We start from the raw sequence: 18,902 nt of genomic DNA, 5'->3' as shown, positions 1-18,902 counted from the left end.
AAAATAAGACTCAAGAGTTGAGGTCATGGGATAACAAAGAGTAATGCACTGGGAGTCGAGAGGCTCAGGCTCTAATTCTCTCAAACAGCACTTCTGTGACCTCATGAATTGACCTGACCTCATCTCCTACTATCCTGTCCAGTCTCACCGGACCCCCAGTAATCCTCAGAGCCTCAGCACTGGCTCTTCTCAGTAGCTGGAGTCTGCTTTCCCCAAATATCTCTGCCACTTACTCCCTCACAAAGGTCAAGTCTTAGTTCCAATGACATCCCCTCCATGAGACCCATTCTGAATACACCATTGAAACTGCAAATCCATCCCACCCCCCAGCCCCTTACCCTGCACTATTATTTTTTAAATAGAGTTTATCACCTTCTAACGTATACAATTTACTTACTTGTTCATAGGTGCTTGATAGATATTTCTTACTGTCAGCTTTTATTCTAAACTATTCTTCATATTAATGAAATATCATCCAATTTTTATAAGAATAATATTAAATTTGATCAACTTTTATATTTTATCAAACAAGCACTAGTTTATCAAATATCTTTTTTTAAATTTATTTATTTATTTATTTTTGGCCGAGTTGGGTCTTTGTTTCTGCGTGCGGGCTTCCCCTAGTTGCAGTGAATGGGGGCTACTCTTTGTTGTGGTGCATGGGCTCTAGGCACGCAGGCTTCAGTAGTTGTGGCACGTGGGCTCAGTAGTTGTGGCTGGCGGGCTCTAGAGTGCAGGCTCAGTAGTTGTGGCACACGGGCTTAGCTGCTGCTCAGCATGTGGGATCTTCCAGGACCAGGGCTCGAATCTGTGTCCCCTGCATTGGCAGGCGGATTCTTAACCACTGCGCCACCAGGGAAGCCCTATCAAATATCTTTTATGCAGTCAATGGGAGAATCATATAGTTTATTTTCCCTACTGGTGTTACATATATTAATAAGTTTCCTGGGCTTCCCTGGTGGCACAGTTGTTGAGAGTCCACCTGCCGATGCAGGGAACACGGGTTCGTGCCCCGGTCCGGGAAGATCCCACATGCTGCAGAGCGGCTGGGCCCGTGAGCCATGGCCTCTGAGCCTGCGTGTCCGGAGCCTGTGCTCCGCAACGGGAGAGGCCACAACAGTGAGAGGCCCGCGTACCGCAAAAAAATAAAAATAAAAAATAAGTTTCCTGTTTAAAGTAGCTTTTCATTCCTAAGATCAATCCTCTTTGATCATGCTGGATGTTTGTTTTTAATATACTATTAAATATAATTTGTTAGTATTTTACTTAGAATTTTTATATCGACATTAAAAAGTGAGACCGGTCCACACTTTTAACATCCTCGCTCTTTTTTTTGTTAAGATTTTGCCTATTTCTTCATATTATGAAATGGGAAGTTCTCCTTCCTATGCTCTGGAAAAAACGATACAGCAAAGAAATTACTCTGATAATTTTTTACATTTTCTTCCATAATCACTGGTCTATTTAATTTTGTCTTGATTGAATCAAGTTTGAAAATGTGTATTTTTTCCAAAAAAATTACTTGTTTCACTGAGGTTTTCAAGTGGTTTTTTTAAACTTCTAGTATATCATCTGGCTTATTCTTAAACTTTTTAATGTTTTCTTTATATTTTCTAAATGGTTCTCTACCTGGATTTTTTTTTTAAGAATTAGCTTCTGAGTTTACAAAATTAATATTAATCTTGATTGTCTTTTTCAATGTATTTTTCAACAAAATTTGAGATTATAGGGCTTCCCTGGTGGTGCACTGGTTGAGACTCTGCCTGCCGATGCAGGGGACATGGGTTCGTGCCCCGGTCCGGGAAGATCCCACATGCCACGGAGCGGCTGGGCCCGTGAGCCATGGCCGCTGAGCCTGTGCGCCCAGAGACTGTGCTCCGCAGCGGGAGAGGCCACAGCAATAAGAGGCCCGCGTACCGCAAAAAAAAAAAAAAAAATTGAGATTATAACACGTAGAAGCAAAAAATTTTAATCAAACTATGTCATTTCCTTTTTTCTTCTTTTCCTGGTCAAGTCACCTATACTTCGCTTCATTTTTTTTATTCTTCCAATTGGCTCAATCTATTGATACTTCAAAGCTTTTTCCCAGCCCCCAAAGAAAGGTGGATAGAGCCACCCATTTTAAAGTAAAGCAGCCTGTGTTATCCATGCAGAGTAACATCAGTAAACTAAGAACACAGGTCAGCACTTTCAGCTTCAACAGGAATTTAAAAATTAGGTTAAGGATCCCCTAGAAGATCTTAACTCTTTTAATTAAGCCTTTCTAAGTAGTTAGTAATCCTAGTTTTTGTTTCTTTCAGAACTGGTCATATGGAAGTAAAGCCAGATATTCTGTTTTCCCAGAATCCTCTACTAATAAACTCACCAAATCCTTCTCAAACTAAGAAATTCCTAAAATTCCTTTTTCCACTATACTTTTTACAATTAAATGGATCGTTGATACTAAATGTCATCCTGCCCCACTTAAATCTTCCAAGTTCTGTGAATGTTCATTCCTTACTTCACAAAGTAAGATCCCCTATGATGCAAATAATATAAGAAATTACATATTTTTTCAATGTTAGTCCTATTTAAGTATGTTTTTCTGTCTTTTCCACCTTCCTACAAATGCAAGCCCAAATGGAATGGAGTGCTAAATGCTATATCAATCACATGAAAGTTATAAAACACTTTAATCAACATAAAAAGCAAATTTCTGTGTTAAATTTTAAGCTAGATATATATTTTATTTTATTTGACTTTTCTAAAAGTGAACTAGAAAATAAACTTAGACCCTTCCTCTGAAAACTGAATTTTATAATCTTCTGAGAGTGATAATTATTTTTACCAACAATTAATGAGTGAACCATTTAAAAAGAGTGTTTTTTTCTTAAATAATAATAAAACCTTGCTTATACTTTCAAGGTCTCCTAAATCACACATTTAAGTATCCTACAAGTAGTTAATGATCATCAACTAAGTAAATATCCAGTTACTAACTACAAGTAAGAACAGGAAAGCAGGATAGCATACTTTTGTTCCTGAGGGGGAAAAAAAAGGAATCTTAAAGGCTTTTATTTCGTAATCAATCAGCTTTCAAAAAAAAGTCCAGCTTTTTTCTGTCTCTTTAAAATCTAAAGAATTTAACTGTTGAAAGCTATTAATTATATCTGTGCTCAAAAATGTCTAGAAAAAAATTAATGTGAAAGAACACTGTTACTGTTCAATTAAAGAATACAAAGGTTTTTCTTCATAGGAAACACCAAAGCAGATGACGATTCAAAAAAGAGAAAATATAATAAACAAAAGACTGGGATCATTTACTCTGAAACTGACAACCAAATGCTCCGATGACTTTTTCCACAACATTCACATTCCCAATTCAACAGTGCCATCAAGTGGTGCAACATGCTAACAGATTTCCCAAAACTCAGTTTCTCATTTTTTAGCAAGGGGAGGTCAAATTATAAAGACTCTCACAAAAACTCCAGCAAATGCTCCTAAAAGCTGGATCAGGAAAAGCTGTCCAAGACTTAAGTGAAGCACTTTACCTCTGAAGAATATTCTGTTTATATTAATGTAAAGAGATTCTGAACATACATCCATCTGCTAAAACACGGCAAAATCCATATGGCTTCAAAGTCACTAAAACCAATACCAGGTCCATCTATATTCAAAACAAGGAACTAAGAGATGCTTAGGTACGCTCCCTGATTCTGGCTGACTTTACACCTGAAAGTTTGCTTAGGTGAGGGAACCTCTGGAGGGGCTAGGAATGTTCTCTATCTTGATCTAGGTGTGGATATACACATATACTTAAGATGTAAGCACTTTATGTCATATGATCCAGCAATCCCACTGCCGGGCATACACCCAGACAAAACTATAATTTGAAAAGATACATGCATCCCTATGTTCATAGCAGCTTGTACAATAGCCAAGACATGGAAACAACCTAAATGTCCATGGACAGATGAATGGATAAAGAAGATGTGGTACATATATACAGTGGAATACTACTCGGCCATCTGTAGCAACATGGATGGACCTAGAGATTATCATACTAAGCGAAGTAAGTCAGACAGAGAAAGACAAATACCATATGGTATCATATGTGGAATCTAAACTACAACACAAATGAATACATCTATGAAACAAAACATAAACAGGCTCACAGACGTAGAGAACAGACCTGTGGTTGCCAAAGGTGAGGTCAGGTTGGGGAGGGAAGGGTTGGGCACTTGGGATTAGCAGATGCAAACTAGTATATATGGGATGGATAAACAACAAGGCCCTACTGTATAGTACAGGGAAATATCAATATCCTGTGATAAACCAGAATGGAAAATATGAAAAAGAATATATACATGTATAACTGAGTCACTTGGCTGTACAGCAGAAATTAACATTGTAAATCAACTATACTTCAATAAAATTTTTTTTAAAAGATGTAAGCACTTTATGTGAAATTTCATGTGTGGACAGTTATACTACAAATTAACTGTAGGATGATATATAAATATATAATTAAGGAGGTTTCTAGTAGATTTCATTTCTGTGGATTCCTTCAAATTAACAGGCTAAGAGATATAATGCCAGCCTTTTGAGATTTTTTTTTTAACCACTGTTTATTTAATGAAGGAAGAACACAACTGAAAGTTAAAACAGTGCTCCACATCAGACATTTAAGAACTGTAAAGATGGAATAAATCAATTTTTAAAACTTTTGTGCTGCAAATGATACCAAGAAAGTGAAAGACAACTCACAGAATGAAAGAAACCATCTGCAAATTATATCTGATAAGAGACGTGCACAAAGTATATATAAAGAACTCATACAACAATAATAAAAAGACAAATAATACAACTTAAAAGGAGGTAAAGGATTTGAACAGAACATTTTCCAAAGAAGACATACAAATGGCCAATGAGCACATGAAAAAATGCTCAAAATAATTAGCCATTAGAGAAATGCAAATCAAAACCACAATGAGATAAGATTCCACTACACACTAAGATGGCTATAATCAAAACGGGGACAACAACAACTGTTGGTAAGGATATGGAAAAACTGGAACCTTCACACATTGCTGTTGGGAATATAAAATGCAGCCACTGCGAAAAATAGTTTAGTGGTTACTAAAAATGTTAAACATAGTTACCCTAAAACACAGCAATTCCACTCATAGGTATATACTCAAGAGAACTGAAAACAAAGACCACACAAAAACTTGTACACAAAGAGTCACAACGGCATATTCATAATAGCTAAAAAGTGGAAACAACTCAAATGTCCGTCAACTGACAAATGGGTAAACAAAATGTGGTATATATCTATACAATGAAATATTATTCAGCCTTTAAAAAGAAGGAAATTTTAATACATGCTATGATATGGATCAATCTTGAAAACCTACTAAGCGAAAGAAGTCAGGCACAAAAGGCCACATATTTTATGATTTCATTTACAGGAAATACCCAGAATAGTAACTCCATAGAGACTGAAAGTAGATTAGTGGTTTCTTAGGACAGGAGAGAGAGTGGGCAGGGAGGGAATGGAACTGCCTGCTAATAGATATAAGGTTTCTTTTAGGGGGACAAAAATGTTTTCAAATTTTATTGTTGTGATAGTTGAATATATTTAAAACACTGAACTGTATACTTCAAATGGGTGAACTGTATGGTTATGTGAATTATATTCCAATAAACCCTGTTTTTTTTGTTTTTGCTTTTTTTAAAGAAAAGAACTGTAAAAACCTTAAAGAGTTATCTAGTTTAGTGCTTCCTAAACCGAACTATACAAACTAGGTAAGACAGCTTAAATTCTCTACCACATATACACACATATAAAACCTTCGGGTCCTCACAGTCACAGGCACTCAAGTAACTATAAAATGATTCATTCTGGTTTTTATAGTCGGCTCAGGCTAGAGGGGCTAAATGGATAAAGGAGGGAATCCTGGCCATAGAGAAGAATAAAGACATTCACTAGGATCCATGTCCTTTGGGAGGAGGGGAGGGAGATGCCACACAAAGAGAGAGGCGCCCCTTTTTCCAAAAATGTTTGTGGAATGTTCATGAAAACTGACTACATATAGGACACAAGAAAATTTTTAAAAATTCCATAAAGCACAAGTAACACAGTATTCTCTAATCACAGTGCAATAAAAATATGATTAACCAGAAAACAAAACAAAAAAGTCCCACTACCTGGAAATTTCAAAACTCTCTCAAATATCTCCTTAGGTAACAATGTAAAAACAAACTGAAATTGGAGAATTTCCAGAAAACATAAAAATAGAAATCACCACATGTCAGAACTAAGAGATACAGCTAAAACCAGGGTCAGAGGACAGCAATGTATAATATAAATGCCAAAAAAGGAACAAAATGAATTAAAGAAACCAAAAAAGAAGAAAATAAAGATAAAATCCAAAAATAATGAGTAAGAAAACAGTAAAACAGTAGAATAAATACATAGATAATCTAGAGGCTGGGTTTTATGTGTGTGTGTGTGTGTGTGTGTGTATGTGTGTGAAAAAAACTAAAATGAATAAACCACTAGCTAATATAATGAAGAGGAGGAAGAAGAAAGGAAAGGTATTATACAGCTGTTTGTAATGGCAAAGACTGGAAGTCCAAAGTGGTTAAATACAGTACATTCATAAAAAGAAACACTGCAGCTTTAAAAAGAACAATAGAAATCTTTATGTATAGACCTGAAAAGATTTCCAAGATATACTGTTAAGTGAAAAGAGTAAAGTTCAGAACAATAGGTATAAGAAGTTGCCCTTGTGTAAAAAAGCAGGAAATATAAGAATGTTCGCATGTTCTTGCACATGCAAAAGAAACTTTGGAAGGATGCAAGAATCAAGACAGCGGTTTCCTACTGGGAGGAGTAGGAATTGGGTAGATGGGGAGACAAGGATAGGAAAGATAATTTTCAGCACAATGTTCTATATACTTCAGTGTTCTGAGTCCTGTGAGTGCATTACTTATTTTTTAAATAAAATTTTAAATTTGCATATGACCAATATTAATTCACCAAATATTTTCAAGCCCTTACTGTGTATCAAACACTACAGCTGATGTTGCAGATGTTCAAAATGAAAAGATCTAGTCCTCTTTTAAAGGGCCCATATTTTTACAGTTTCATAGGGGTACAGGCGCAAACCAACACTGACCCAATATGCCTAATGTAACGTGCCGAATTCTTTGTATGTATGAAGACATTAAGTCGAAAGTCTATTAAAGAGCACCTATATATACGTTAGGGAAATAAGGATGGTTGTTCAGAGACGATAACTCTTACGCTAAGAGTTCAAGACTGGAGATTTTTTGGTGGAAAAATACAGGATATCCCAGATAGAGTAGAAAGCAGAGGCTTGGAAGCAGAGAACAAAGGGTATTCAAGAAATCGTTACAGATCAGGATTTTCCAAGAGTGGCTAGAATGACGACTGAAGAAGCTGAAAAGGGGCTAGATGAGTAAGGGCATTGTAAATACCAGGTTACATAAGTTTATCACCTTCTGTCTGTGCGGCATTGTGCTCAGTGCTGAGGATAAAGAAGTAAACATGGCCTCCCTCCTGCAGCTTAGTCTAGACAACAATGTCCAGGGAAACCAAGAAACAGGTTTTTTCAGTAGTTCTGATGCGTGACCTTTCCTGTCTCTGGTTCTGTTGCCTCTATCAGAAATGCTTTCTACGTTCCCTCTCCTCATCCATCCCTCACCTAGCTCATTCCATTCTCAGGTCTTGGATTAAATGACCCTTGTTCCAGGCAGCCTTCTCTTACTGCCGAGACTAAGTCAATCAGTTCCCCGTGTTACGTACTTCAAAACATGCTGGGATTCTTCCTGTCAACTGCACTTAGAATTCTCTTTCTTCCTCTCGAAACTGTAAGCTGCATGAATACGAGTTGAATCTGTCTTGTTCACCACTGTATCTCCAGCACTAATCACAGTATAGAGTAGACCCTTAGTTAATGAATAAATTTTAGAAGATAATTTAACCTTTCCTGATCACTCAGGCTGAATATAAGAAACCTAAATTATTATATTTATATATTTCAGGTATATAAGACTATGTGGTCTCTTCCTCATAGCTCCAAAAGGATATACATTTTAAGTACTTGTATCTTTATTTTTTTCTCTCCTCTCAAACCATAATTGTCACTTCCTACTACTTTCAAGTCTGTTTCTAGCAGATTCCAACTACTTCTAATTTGCAGCCAACTGCTGAGCTAAGCAGATAAATCCAGTTATAAAGGATGTAACTGGCATAAAACCAAGTAATAGTATATAGTTTTTCAGGAGTTTTCTCTAGGGTGAGGGAGTGGGAAGGAATGGGGATAAAGGGAGACAAGATGCTCTCTTATAAGTAAACTATTTAATATTACTGCATAATTTCTTTTGTTAACAAAGCCTTTTATTTTTGCTAAATTTGGTTCATTCTATGCTAGAAGTCCAGATAATTGTTACTATGTTTCTTCATTCAAATAAACAGTTGAAAAGAAAACTATGAAAGTAAACACTCCACTGTATAGGTAAAGAAAAGAATCACTTTAAAAAACTGGTCCAAAATATTAAGGAAAAAAATTTTGGAGTTTGAAATTTTGAGTTTGAAAGTAAAATGTGTCTCACAATCAAAGGCTTAAAAGTAACTGGCAATATTCTTTTCTTTCTTAGTTGTACATGAAATAATGATGCACCTCATAACTGACGGCACCTCAGATTTGATGAAATGCAGTACATAATTTTACATAATAAAAATAATTCATCTATGATTTTCTCAATTAGATAATTCTGAATTATCTACTCACTATATTAGCACATTCCATCTCCCTTGTCCCACTAAAATGAAAAAACAAATGCTCATTAATGCTGCTGACAAGGAGATAAAAACCAATATAAAGGAAAAAAGTAGTGGTTTGGTTTCACTGCGAAATGTTACCATTTAAGAGACCAATGAATGAACCAAATTAAAATTTTGCTTAAGAAATCTTTAGTGAAATCCCTCAGAATCCGTATCTTCTGGGGAAAGTATATATCTTAGCTATGATGTATGTAATCATGATAATAGCTAACAAAATCCTTTAATTATTCACTGTTGAATAAACAGAAATGGATCTCCTCCAGGTTCCTAAGGTCAACAATCTATGACCTGTTGTGGTCCTAAAATATGCGGGTGAAGTAGGGGTTTTAATTTAGTGTAAGTTAGAGCATTAGAATTGTCTACCAGCATTATTCATAATTTCTTGAATTACCAGCAACATAATCACTAATGTGACTTCCAAGTCCAAACTAGCATAATTACAAAAAAAAACTTGAAATTTTTCATTTAAACACAACTCTTAAAAATTAGATACAATCAATTTAGTCTGATCTTTCTATAAAATAAAAACTCTCCAAAAAAAGATATACCATTTATTATTTTTTCTCCTCAGAGGCAAAAGTGTAAACAAGTTGCTTCTAGCAATGATTAAGTTACTTAAGTTCTTATAATTCTTAAATTTTTTCTCTCAAAATAACAAGAAAGCATCAGAAGAAATATTCCCACTAGAGCTCATGAACAAAAATCAATGAGAAATAAGTTCTAGAAAATATGCTAACAACAATGATAATAAGTTCTGTTGACAAGGGATATTTTCTAAGAGATAAATAAACAAGAACTTAGACCTTACAATCATCATTGCAGGGTAAAAACACTAAGAAATTACTTTTTTTTTTTTTTTTTACCTACCTTTGTCTGGGAACTATAAAGAGCGCCCGGACCAGCTTCTTCCTATTTGCTTTTGTGTTCATGTTCATGCAAAAATCCATTGCTGCCTATAGGAGAAAAAGCAAACTTTTTTCTTAAAAAAATCTCCATTTAGCTACTGAAAGCAGAAACTCTGCATGCTACAATGATTTCTAATAGTTCCTAAACAGTTCACAAAGGTTTTAAGACACTAGTATTATAAGCATATCCCAAACTTTAAAGATCACTAAGCTTAAACTCCTCTCTCCTTATATATCTCAAAATATATGTTTCATAAACTTTTTAATTGCAACCTAGTGTTAGAAACAGAACTTCAAGTGAGTAGATTGAAGACCCACCATGACATGTTTGGCAAATAACTATATGAAATGTACAATCCATGCTTTTGATCTCATAAATCAATGTTAATACCAGGAAAGTTTTCTGGTAAAATGTACAAAGTAACAAGAAGCCAGGAACCAAGAAAATTACTAATGCTAATAAGGATAACCAAAAAAGAATAAAGACCAACTACGTATGAGACATAGACACAGATTATCCCTAGAAACGTGTAAGAGTAAGTGCTTCAACAATGAGTAAAAATGTTTACTGTCAACAGTCAGATCTGGTAACAAACTAAAGAAACCACATCATAGGACTACAATAAATACCCATAATTATTATTTAGTATAGCAATCCACTATTCTATATTTTAATAACGAAAATGTGTTCAATAGTTCATCAATATGTCTAACATCTAATATAAGTGTAGAAGAAAAGCTACAAGAAGTGTATGTTCCGGGAAGCCATTAGAAAACAAAACTATGAGTAGTTGGTATTTTTTAAATATAGGTATATATATTTTTTAAACATTATCAAAGATTTTCAATATACATGGTTTAAGAAAATAACAAGTTTAAGTTATACTTTAAAAAGAAAAAAACTATTATCAAATATCCTTTTGGGTACCTCAAGTATTTTCCTTCCATAGGTTCGCATGATTATTTTATCATTAATCCCAATCTTTAGGTAGATTTGAGGATCAGGTAACAAAGATCCTCAGACTTCCCTACAAAGGGGTTCAACTCTTCAACAATACACTCACTGAAACACCTCCCATTTGATTAAAACTTTTGCTGAAAAAAATGACACAACTAATGGTGATTAGATTCAAACCCAGGAAACTAACTCACATTGAAAGTATTCACCAAGATTGAAACTGTCACTATTAGTCAAAAGTAAAACCAATGTAAATTTTTCCTTCTGCTTGTAAAGGGAGTATAATATATTTTATTAAAGTTTCTATTGTATAACATTAAAGCTTCTTACAGCTAATTAGAATAACAAAGAGAAAAGCTGAAAATATACTAAAGTTCCTTCAAGTAATTCACCCATATGAAACACTGAAAAATTCTGGACTAGTATAATAAAAATCCCAAAGGTCATGTACTCAGAAAAGAAAACTGGTTAACACTGGAAAACTTCACACACACACACACACACATACACACACACACACACACACACACCCCTCAAATCAACATTTTTTGAAAAATATACAGAAAAAATTTTAATGGCTAATAATGGCCTATGTTTCAACATAAATTAGGAAACAAAAAAATAAGATGTACTTCAATAACTATTTTAGAACATTATCCTTTAACAGGCAATGAACACTTTTCCTACCACAATAATCAAAGGCCAGTTAGATGGAAAAAAACTACAATGCTCAAAACTCTGCAAAGATTAGGAGTTCGTAAACATGTAAATGCCTGGTACACAGTGGTGGCTCAATAAATACGTAGAATAAATGAATAAAAGACTACATGAAAACTGCCAGAATTAATAAATTTGAGGAAATTAAAAAGAAAAAAAAAGCTTCACATGTATATTAATTCTTAGATTTAACCAGCCCTGCCCTTTGGGGAGAAATGAAAGCGAAGGAATCACTGGTGTGGTGTCTGTCTGCCCGGGTTACAAGTGCTGCCTGACAACTCAACAAGCAGTTTTTGAAAACTTGTTTCAAAACGTTGTAAGTAAATGAAAGACAGTTCAACAATCATTTTTTATTTTTTTAAGTAAAAATAAACTCTTCTGATCATCAAATGCATGCAGAAATAAGCATCACAATGAATGACATTACCTGCAGAAGTCACCTAAAAGAAATCTTCACTTCAGGTCATATATTGTTACATAAGTATTGAATTCAAAAGAATTCTTAGATTTTTCTATTTTCCAACTACTTTTCCCTCTTAAGCCATTTGGAACTCTGCCAATATAGATGGAAAAAATTCCTTTCATGAGGAAGCTGACTCCCAGGAGGAACCTACTGGGGTCCAATAGGGCAGGGTAACCTCCTATTTTCCATCTGAACCTCCAAGAGCTAACCCAGAAGTTAATATATGGTCATTACTGAGCTGGGCACTGCAGGATACTTTCCAATACAGATTCACATGAGATCTTCCCACTCAACTTTCAGGATAGCACTCAAAACGGCTGCAAGGGTGTGGCAGGCATGTCAAGGTATCTCTCATCCTGCTGATATCCAGTGAATATATGAAAATTTAGCTGGGGAAAAATTCAATCATATCCCAACCTTAGGAAAATAAGCAGTTGTTTAAAAGGTAGTCTCTGCTATATTCTACAGATGAAAGAAAAAAGAGACTATCTCTTCAGAAAACAGAAATAAATGTTGTAATTACTAAGTTTTTGAAAACTGTACATTGACCTAATTACTCCAAGAGGTGATTAGCCAATTTTGAATTTTTTTCAAGCCTATTTGATTATATGAATAGTTACTGAAACACATCTAAATTATTTGTAGAAGAGCTAAACAAGCTGAAAGTCAAAAAACAACTTGATGTCTGTAGTACTCTATAGGGAACCCTCAATACATTATGGGGAGAAAAAAGGATAAAAGATTACATTACACCTTGACTTAAAAATGATTTAAAGCAATGATTTTCAAACTTTGGGTCTCAAGAGTGTTCTACACTCTTAAAAATTATTAAGGACCTGAAAGAACTTTGTTTTTGTGGGTTAATATGTTTATCAGCAGTTACTGTTTTTAGAAGTTAAAACTGAGAAATTTTCAAAATATTAATTCACATAAAAATACCAATAAATCTATTAGTTGTTAACATTTTTTGGAAATTTTTTTTTAATGAAAAAAAATTTAGTGACAGAAGAGTGGTATTCTTCTAGAAGATACCTTAGATTCTCATATCTATAGATTCTCGTATCTATTTCTGCACTCAATCTGTTGTGACATGTTGTTTTGGATGAAGTATATGAAGAAACTCCAGGGACTTCTCTGGTGGTGCAGTGGTTAAGAATCCACTTGCCAATGCAGGGGACACGGGTTCGAGCCCTGGTCCAGGAGGATCCCACATGTGGTGGAGCAGCTAAGCCCGTGCACCACAACTACTGAGCCCACATGCTGCAACTACTGAAGCCCGAGCACCTGGAGCCCGTGCTCTGCAACAAGCCCACGTGCCACAACTAGAGAAAGCCTGTATGCAGCAACAGAGACCCAATGCAGCCAAAAATAAATAAATACGTTTATTAAAAAAAAAAAAGAAACTCCAGTTTCACACATATATGTAGCTGGAAAGGGAGGCATATTTTAATATTGTTTTCAGTAATTATAGATATTCTTTGATACTTCACCAAAACTTGACAAGTGGTAGTTTCTTAAACATCAGTTGCAATGTGAAATCTGAAACTGTATCAATCAACTTCTCATGCTCTGCTAGATTAAAATCCATTGGTCTATCTTGCACTGAGTGAATTTTTAATATCCAATCAAGATTTTGTTGACCTTATGTACTGGTAATTCAGAACAATGGTTCACTGAGCTATGCAGATCTTCCAAACACTTACACAGTATTTTTAAATTACATTATTTGACATCACCACTCATCTTATCAGAAAAGTCTCACCAATAAAGCCTCTTCAGAAAAGAACTGGGAAGATGTCAAGCTTATGGTGGTGAACAGAAGTTTTCCAAAATTCTAATTTTTGCTGGAAAGTCAAATTTATCCACTGGCAATAAATACTTTTAGTTGTTTCCCTTGAAGTGAGAGGCTCACCTGTTCATGTTAGAAAAATGTCTGCTAAACACCCACGTCTGAATAACCACAGTTTGTCCATCAGTTCTTTCAAGTAAAAACAGTATTCTATGTAAAAAGCAACTAGTTTAGCTTGCAACTCAATCACACAAATGATTGAGGCAACCTTTCCTCGAGGCAACTTAGAGATAGTATATGTGCTTTACACGTCCTTCTTATTTTATCAAGTTAAAAGGAAGTGTACTTGGGCTTCCCTGGTGGCGCAGTGATTGAGAGTCCGCCTGCCGATGCAGGGAACACGGGTTCGTGCCCCGGTCCGGGAAGATCCCACATGCCGCGGAGCGGCTAGGCCCGTGAGCCATGGCCGCTAAGCCTGTGCGTCCGGAGCCTGTGCTCCGCAGCGGGAGAGGCCACAATGGTGAGAGGCCCGCGTACCGCACAAAAAAAAAAAAAAAAAGGAAGTGTACTCGAAGACTGAAATGAAACAAAATTACTCCAATTTTAATGGATTCATCTAAGTGAAAGTAGCATTGTTCTTTTAATTGCAAATGCACGGCAGTGGCTACTAGTACAGTCTGCTACCCATGCAGCTTGATTCGTGTTAAAATGCCAGCAGCTTTACCCATCACCACTTTTGCAAATGTCAAAAACAGTGAAAAAGTGGGGAAAAAAAATCCTAGTATTAGTATGGAAAGAGTTTTGACCTTACAGACCCCTGAAAGTGCCTCAGAAGACACCAGGAATCTACAGAGCATACTTTAAGAACTTCTGGTCTAACACAGTATTTCCCACACTGAGGAATCCCTATGTGAAGGGGAGAGGTGTCAAGCTAACAGGATTCTAGAGACAGTTCCACCCCCAAACACAACATCTACAAATTGGCTACCACTGTATGTGTTTATTTTGAATTCCCATATTAGATTCCATTTGAAGAAATGGTTCATTCTACAGCCACAACAGTCCAAAAACCATAGACGTTCCTAATTCAAGCTATCCTACAAGGTCTACATGCTTGAGTAAAGTCACACAGAGGCAATCATACCTTGTCTATCAGATCACGGTTGACACAGTTGGGCAATTGCTGGAGAAAAGCATCTACTATGAGCTTGAGATGAGATCCAGTGCTGGCTTCTTCATCCTCTTGTTCTAACATGAAATTCGTTTTTAAACAGGTTTAAAAATATATATACATAGACAATATAAGAATAAAAACATCCAGTAAGAAGTTATCTGGGGCATAGATAATCTAGAGCACTTTTCTTACTCATGAAAAAATGAAGCATTTTTTGAGATATTACCCTAGAAAGTGTGGGTATCTTTAGAATCATAACCCTAAATCACTACTGTCTTTCAGATATCAACTATAAAAAGGCAAACTTTTACATGATAAGTCATAAGTTGCATGTAGTTTTATAGTAGATCTGCTATTTTCATCTGTCATGCATCCCTTCTCCCATGTCTTCAATTAACAGTACGATCATCGCTTGCCCTCGAAGGCAATCCATGGGATTCTGATGGGGAAGGGTGCTGCCCAAGCACAGACACCACCACTCCTCTCGGCCACAGGCAAGCATGACACAGGACTAGCCAAGTCCTTCCATGAGGCTTATACACAGACAGTGAGAGACAAGTCCCTTTTCTTCTGATGTCACTAACTGGTTTGAGCCAAGGGTAGCCTCCAGCCATGCCTCACTCCCTTCATGACATGGATAAACAGAATCTGCAGTAGGAAACAATGAAGCCCATAGAGAGACAGGCAATACTGACAGAAGGTATCTTTCTAATAAAAAATCCTAACTAATAAAGAAACTTGATGGGAAGTATTCAGGAAATAATTAACAATGTGATAATTTTATTACTAAATATAAAACATTACTCAATTATAAAGATAAAATTACCACAGATGAACTGATATACTAATTGTCTTTTTAACTCTCAACTTTCAAATACACTTATGTTAAGACTGTAAACATTGTATCAGCATTAGAATACATTAAGGACAACGCTAGCAAGTAGAGAAGTGTAAGAAATATATATTAACATTCAGATTATCACTAAAGTTTGTAGTCACATAATATAGGACATGTAGTATTTCTGTTCCAAATCAAATTCCAAAAAAGTGATAGCCTAGAAACAACAGGAAAACAAGGAATAAAAGAGTAAAGACCCATATTCTCAGGCGAGGGCTTTGTGTAGAAACACTAATCAAAACTTGGGAATTCCCCAGCAGTCCAGCATTTAGGACTCCGTGCTCTCACTGCCGAGGGACCATGTTCAATCGCTGGTCAGGGAACTAACATCCCACAAGTTGCAGAGCGTGGCCAAAAATAAATAAAATAAAACAGACGTTTAAAAAAAAAAACAACTAGTCAAAAATTAAAATTTTTGGCAAAAGTGTTTACCTTGCTCATCAAGAAGTTTCTTTGTAAGATCTTCACCTTCATCTCCACCCTCTAGCTCCAAAGTGTCATCATTAATCTCTAGGTTCTCCAACTCAAGCTCCAAATCGTCAGGACTTGATACCTCCTTATTATCCTTAGGTTCCTTTGCCTCTGTTTGAAATCAAAGAATCAGTACCTCTGAATTAAAAGTCATAGTGAAATCCTGCTGCAAAAACTACAAAGACTCACAAAATCTGCATCGTTTGTCTTAGAATCTACATTTATACCTGGCAAGAAATTTGACATATTCAGATTTTTTAAAATACATTATGTTCACTGAGAACAAAGACCATAACTTCTTTGATTCTGTATGCCATCTGTTCACTGAAGAAATGAACAGATGGATGGATTGATGAATTGATGAATGGAGACATACATGGCATGAGGATCTGTGGTAAAGATGAGGGGAAGATAAAGCTGATTAGATAAAGTGAACTCAAATTAATTAAGATGTCCATATTATTCTGTCATTCATTTAATCTAGTGACTCAATGTTCGTATTACAAAACTAGTAAATAAAAAAAAATTTACAAATATTATTTTGAAACTAATCTTTATAGCACTTCAATATAAAAAAATTTGTCCTCCAGCACTTACCTTTGTAATCATCCTTGTTGGACTCTTTACTCTGACAACTTTTTTCATTATCTTTAAACAAGATGGCTGGAACAAAAGCTTTCAAATCAATGAGGTTCTCATAAAAATTCCGAGCATCTTCATCCTCCCATATACCACCTTCCAAGTCATATTCTCCAGGTTTACCAGGTGTAAATATATCAATTCCAGGCCCATGCTCTACAATAAAGTAAATCACAAGGAATTAAAACCAATAAACCTTGAATGCTTTGATTAACAGATGCTTCTTCAATCCACAAGCACTCTGAACTGTTCATGTAACAATCTTTACCAGAAAATCACAAACTGTGTTTTAAGTAAAGCTCTAAACCAGGACAGACAAGAGTAAAGCATAGGATAAAGATGCTTTTCTCTTAAATGTTTTAAGCAACTGATATGAGATTACGTAGCTATTTGATATATTACGCCCACCTTCATAAAACTTAAAACCAATATAAGAAATATATAAGCCTGGTCATTCCTAAACATCCAGCTTAAAGTCCCACCTCCCCTATGAAGCATTGTTTTAAGACTTGCAACCCTCTGTACAATTTATATCATAATTATCATCACAAGTTTATGGTTTATCTTACCATAAACCCTTAAGAAGTAACACTCCTTTTGGTATCTTACCATAAACCCTTAAGAAGCAACCCTCCTTTTGGTATTTACTTGGTATAAGACAGATTGCCATAAATGGTCAATTGATAAATAACTGGAAAGGAAGGGAAGGAGTGATGAGGAAATATATAGATATTTCAGTACAGAGTGGAAAACCATGTATAACACACACACACACACACACACACACAGAGTCTACCTTACATACAACTATACTTTCTTAAACTCAGAACATTAAAAGTAACTAATTTCCTACTTCATGATCATGAGACCATTCATGATTTTATCTATCCTCACTGTACATCTCTCCAAACTAGAGAATGATCCTGCAGATTAAAATTCACCCTGAGGGGTTCCTTGGTGGTGCAGGGGTTAAGAATCCTCCTGCCAATGCAGGAGACAAGGGTTCGAGCCCTGGTCCAGGAAGATCCCACATGCCGCAGAGCAACTAAGTCTGCGCGCCACAACTACTGAGCCTGCGCTCTAAAGCCCGTGTGCCACAACTACTGAAACCCGTGCACCTAGAGCCCATGCTCCGCAACAAGAGAAGCCACCGCAATGAGAAGCCCGTGCACCGCAAGGAAGAGTAGTCCCCGCTCGCTGCAACTAGAGAGAAGCCCACGAACAGCAACGAACACCCAATGCAGCCCAAAATTAAGCAATTAATTAATTATTTTTTTAAAAAAGAATCTAACAGAGCAGAAACCAGAATTAAAAACAAAAACAAAACAAAACAAAAAAATCCTGAGAGGGACTTCCCTGGTGGCGCAGTGGTTAAGAATCTGCCTGCCGAATTCCCTGGTGGTCCACTGGTTAAGACTCTGTGCTCTCAATGCAGGGGGCAGGGGTTTGATCCCTGGCTGGGGAACTAAAATCCTGCATGATGCAGAGCATGACCCCCCAAAAATAAAAAAATTAAAAAAAAAAACTAAAAGGATGTTTTGGGGCTTCCCTGGTGGCACAGTGGTTGAGAGTCCGCCTGCCGATGCAGGGGACACGGGTTCGTGCCCCGGTCTGGGAAGATCCCACATGCCACGGAGCGGCTGGGCCCGGGGGCCATGGCCGCTGAGCCTGCGCGTCCAGAGCCTGCGCGTCCGGAGCCTGTGCTCTGCAACGGGAGAGGCCACAACAGTAAGAGGCCCGAGTACCACAAAAAAAAAAAGAATCTGCCTGCCAATGCAGGAGACACGGGTTCGAGCCCTGGTCCGGGAAGATCCCACATGCTGCGGAGCAACTAAGCCTGTGCACCACAACTACTAAGCCTGCGCTCTGGAGCCTGCGAGCCACAACTACTGAGCCCACGTGCCACAACTACTGAAGCCCACATGCCTAGAGCCCATGCTCCGCAACAAGAGAAGCCACCGCAACGAGAAGCCCCTGCACCGCAACTAAGAGTAGCTCCCGCTCCCCGCAACCAGAAAGCCCACGTGTAGCAAC

The 18,902-nt window shown here is 36.6% G+C and overlaps 1 protein-coding gene across 4 annotated transcripts in view; it reads right to left on the bottom strand.

Annotated features, from left to right (window-relative positions):
- UPF2 (UPF2 regulator of nonsense mediated mRNA decay) overlaps nt 1-18,902 on the bottom strand; it is a 213,275-nt gene that overhangs the window by 167,265 nt on the left and 27,108 nt on the right. For all 4 annotated transcript variants that reach the window (XM_060293309.2, XM_060293311.2, XM_070044821.1 and 1 more), the window contains exons 5-8: nt 16,827-17,024; nt 16,191-16,340; nt 14,831-14,934; nt 9,722-9,807 (exon numbers count right to left, since the gene is read on the bottom strand). In XM_060293309.2, coding sequence (XP_060149292.1) covers nt 9,722-9,807; nt 14,831-14,934; nt 16,191-16,340; nt 16,827-17,024 — 538 coding nt within the window. The remainder of the gene's footprint in view (nt 1-9,721; nt 9,808-14,830; nt 14,935-16,190; nt 16,341-16,826; nt 17,025-18,902) is intronic.

Source organism: Globicephala melas, chromosome 2 (genome assembly GCF_963455315.2).
Source record: "Globicephala melas chromosome 2, mGloMel1.2, whole genome shotgun sequence".
NCBI lineage: Eukaryota > Metazoa > Chordata > Mammalia > Artiodactyla > Delphinidae > Globicephala > Globicephala melas.
This window is presented reverse-complemented; position numbering and strand designations above follow the sequence as displayed.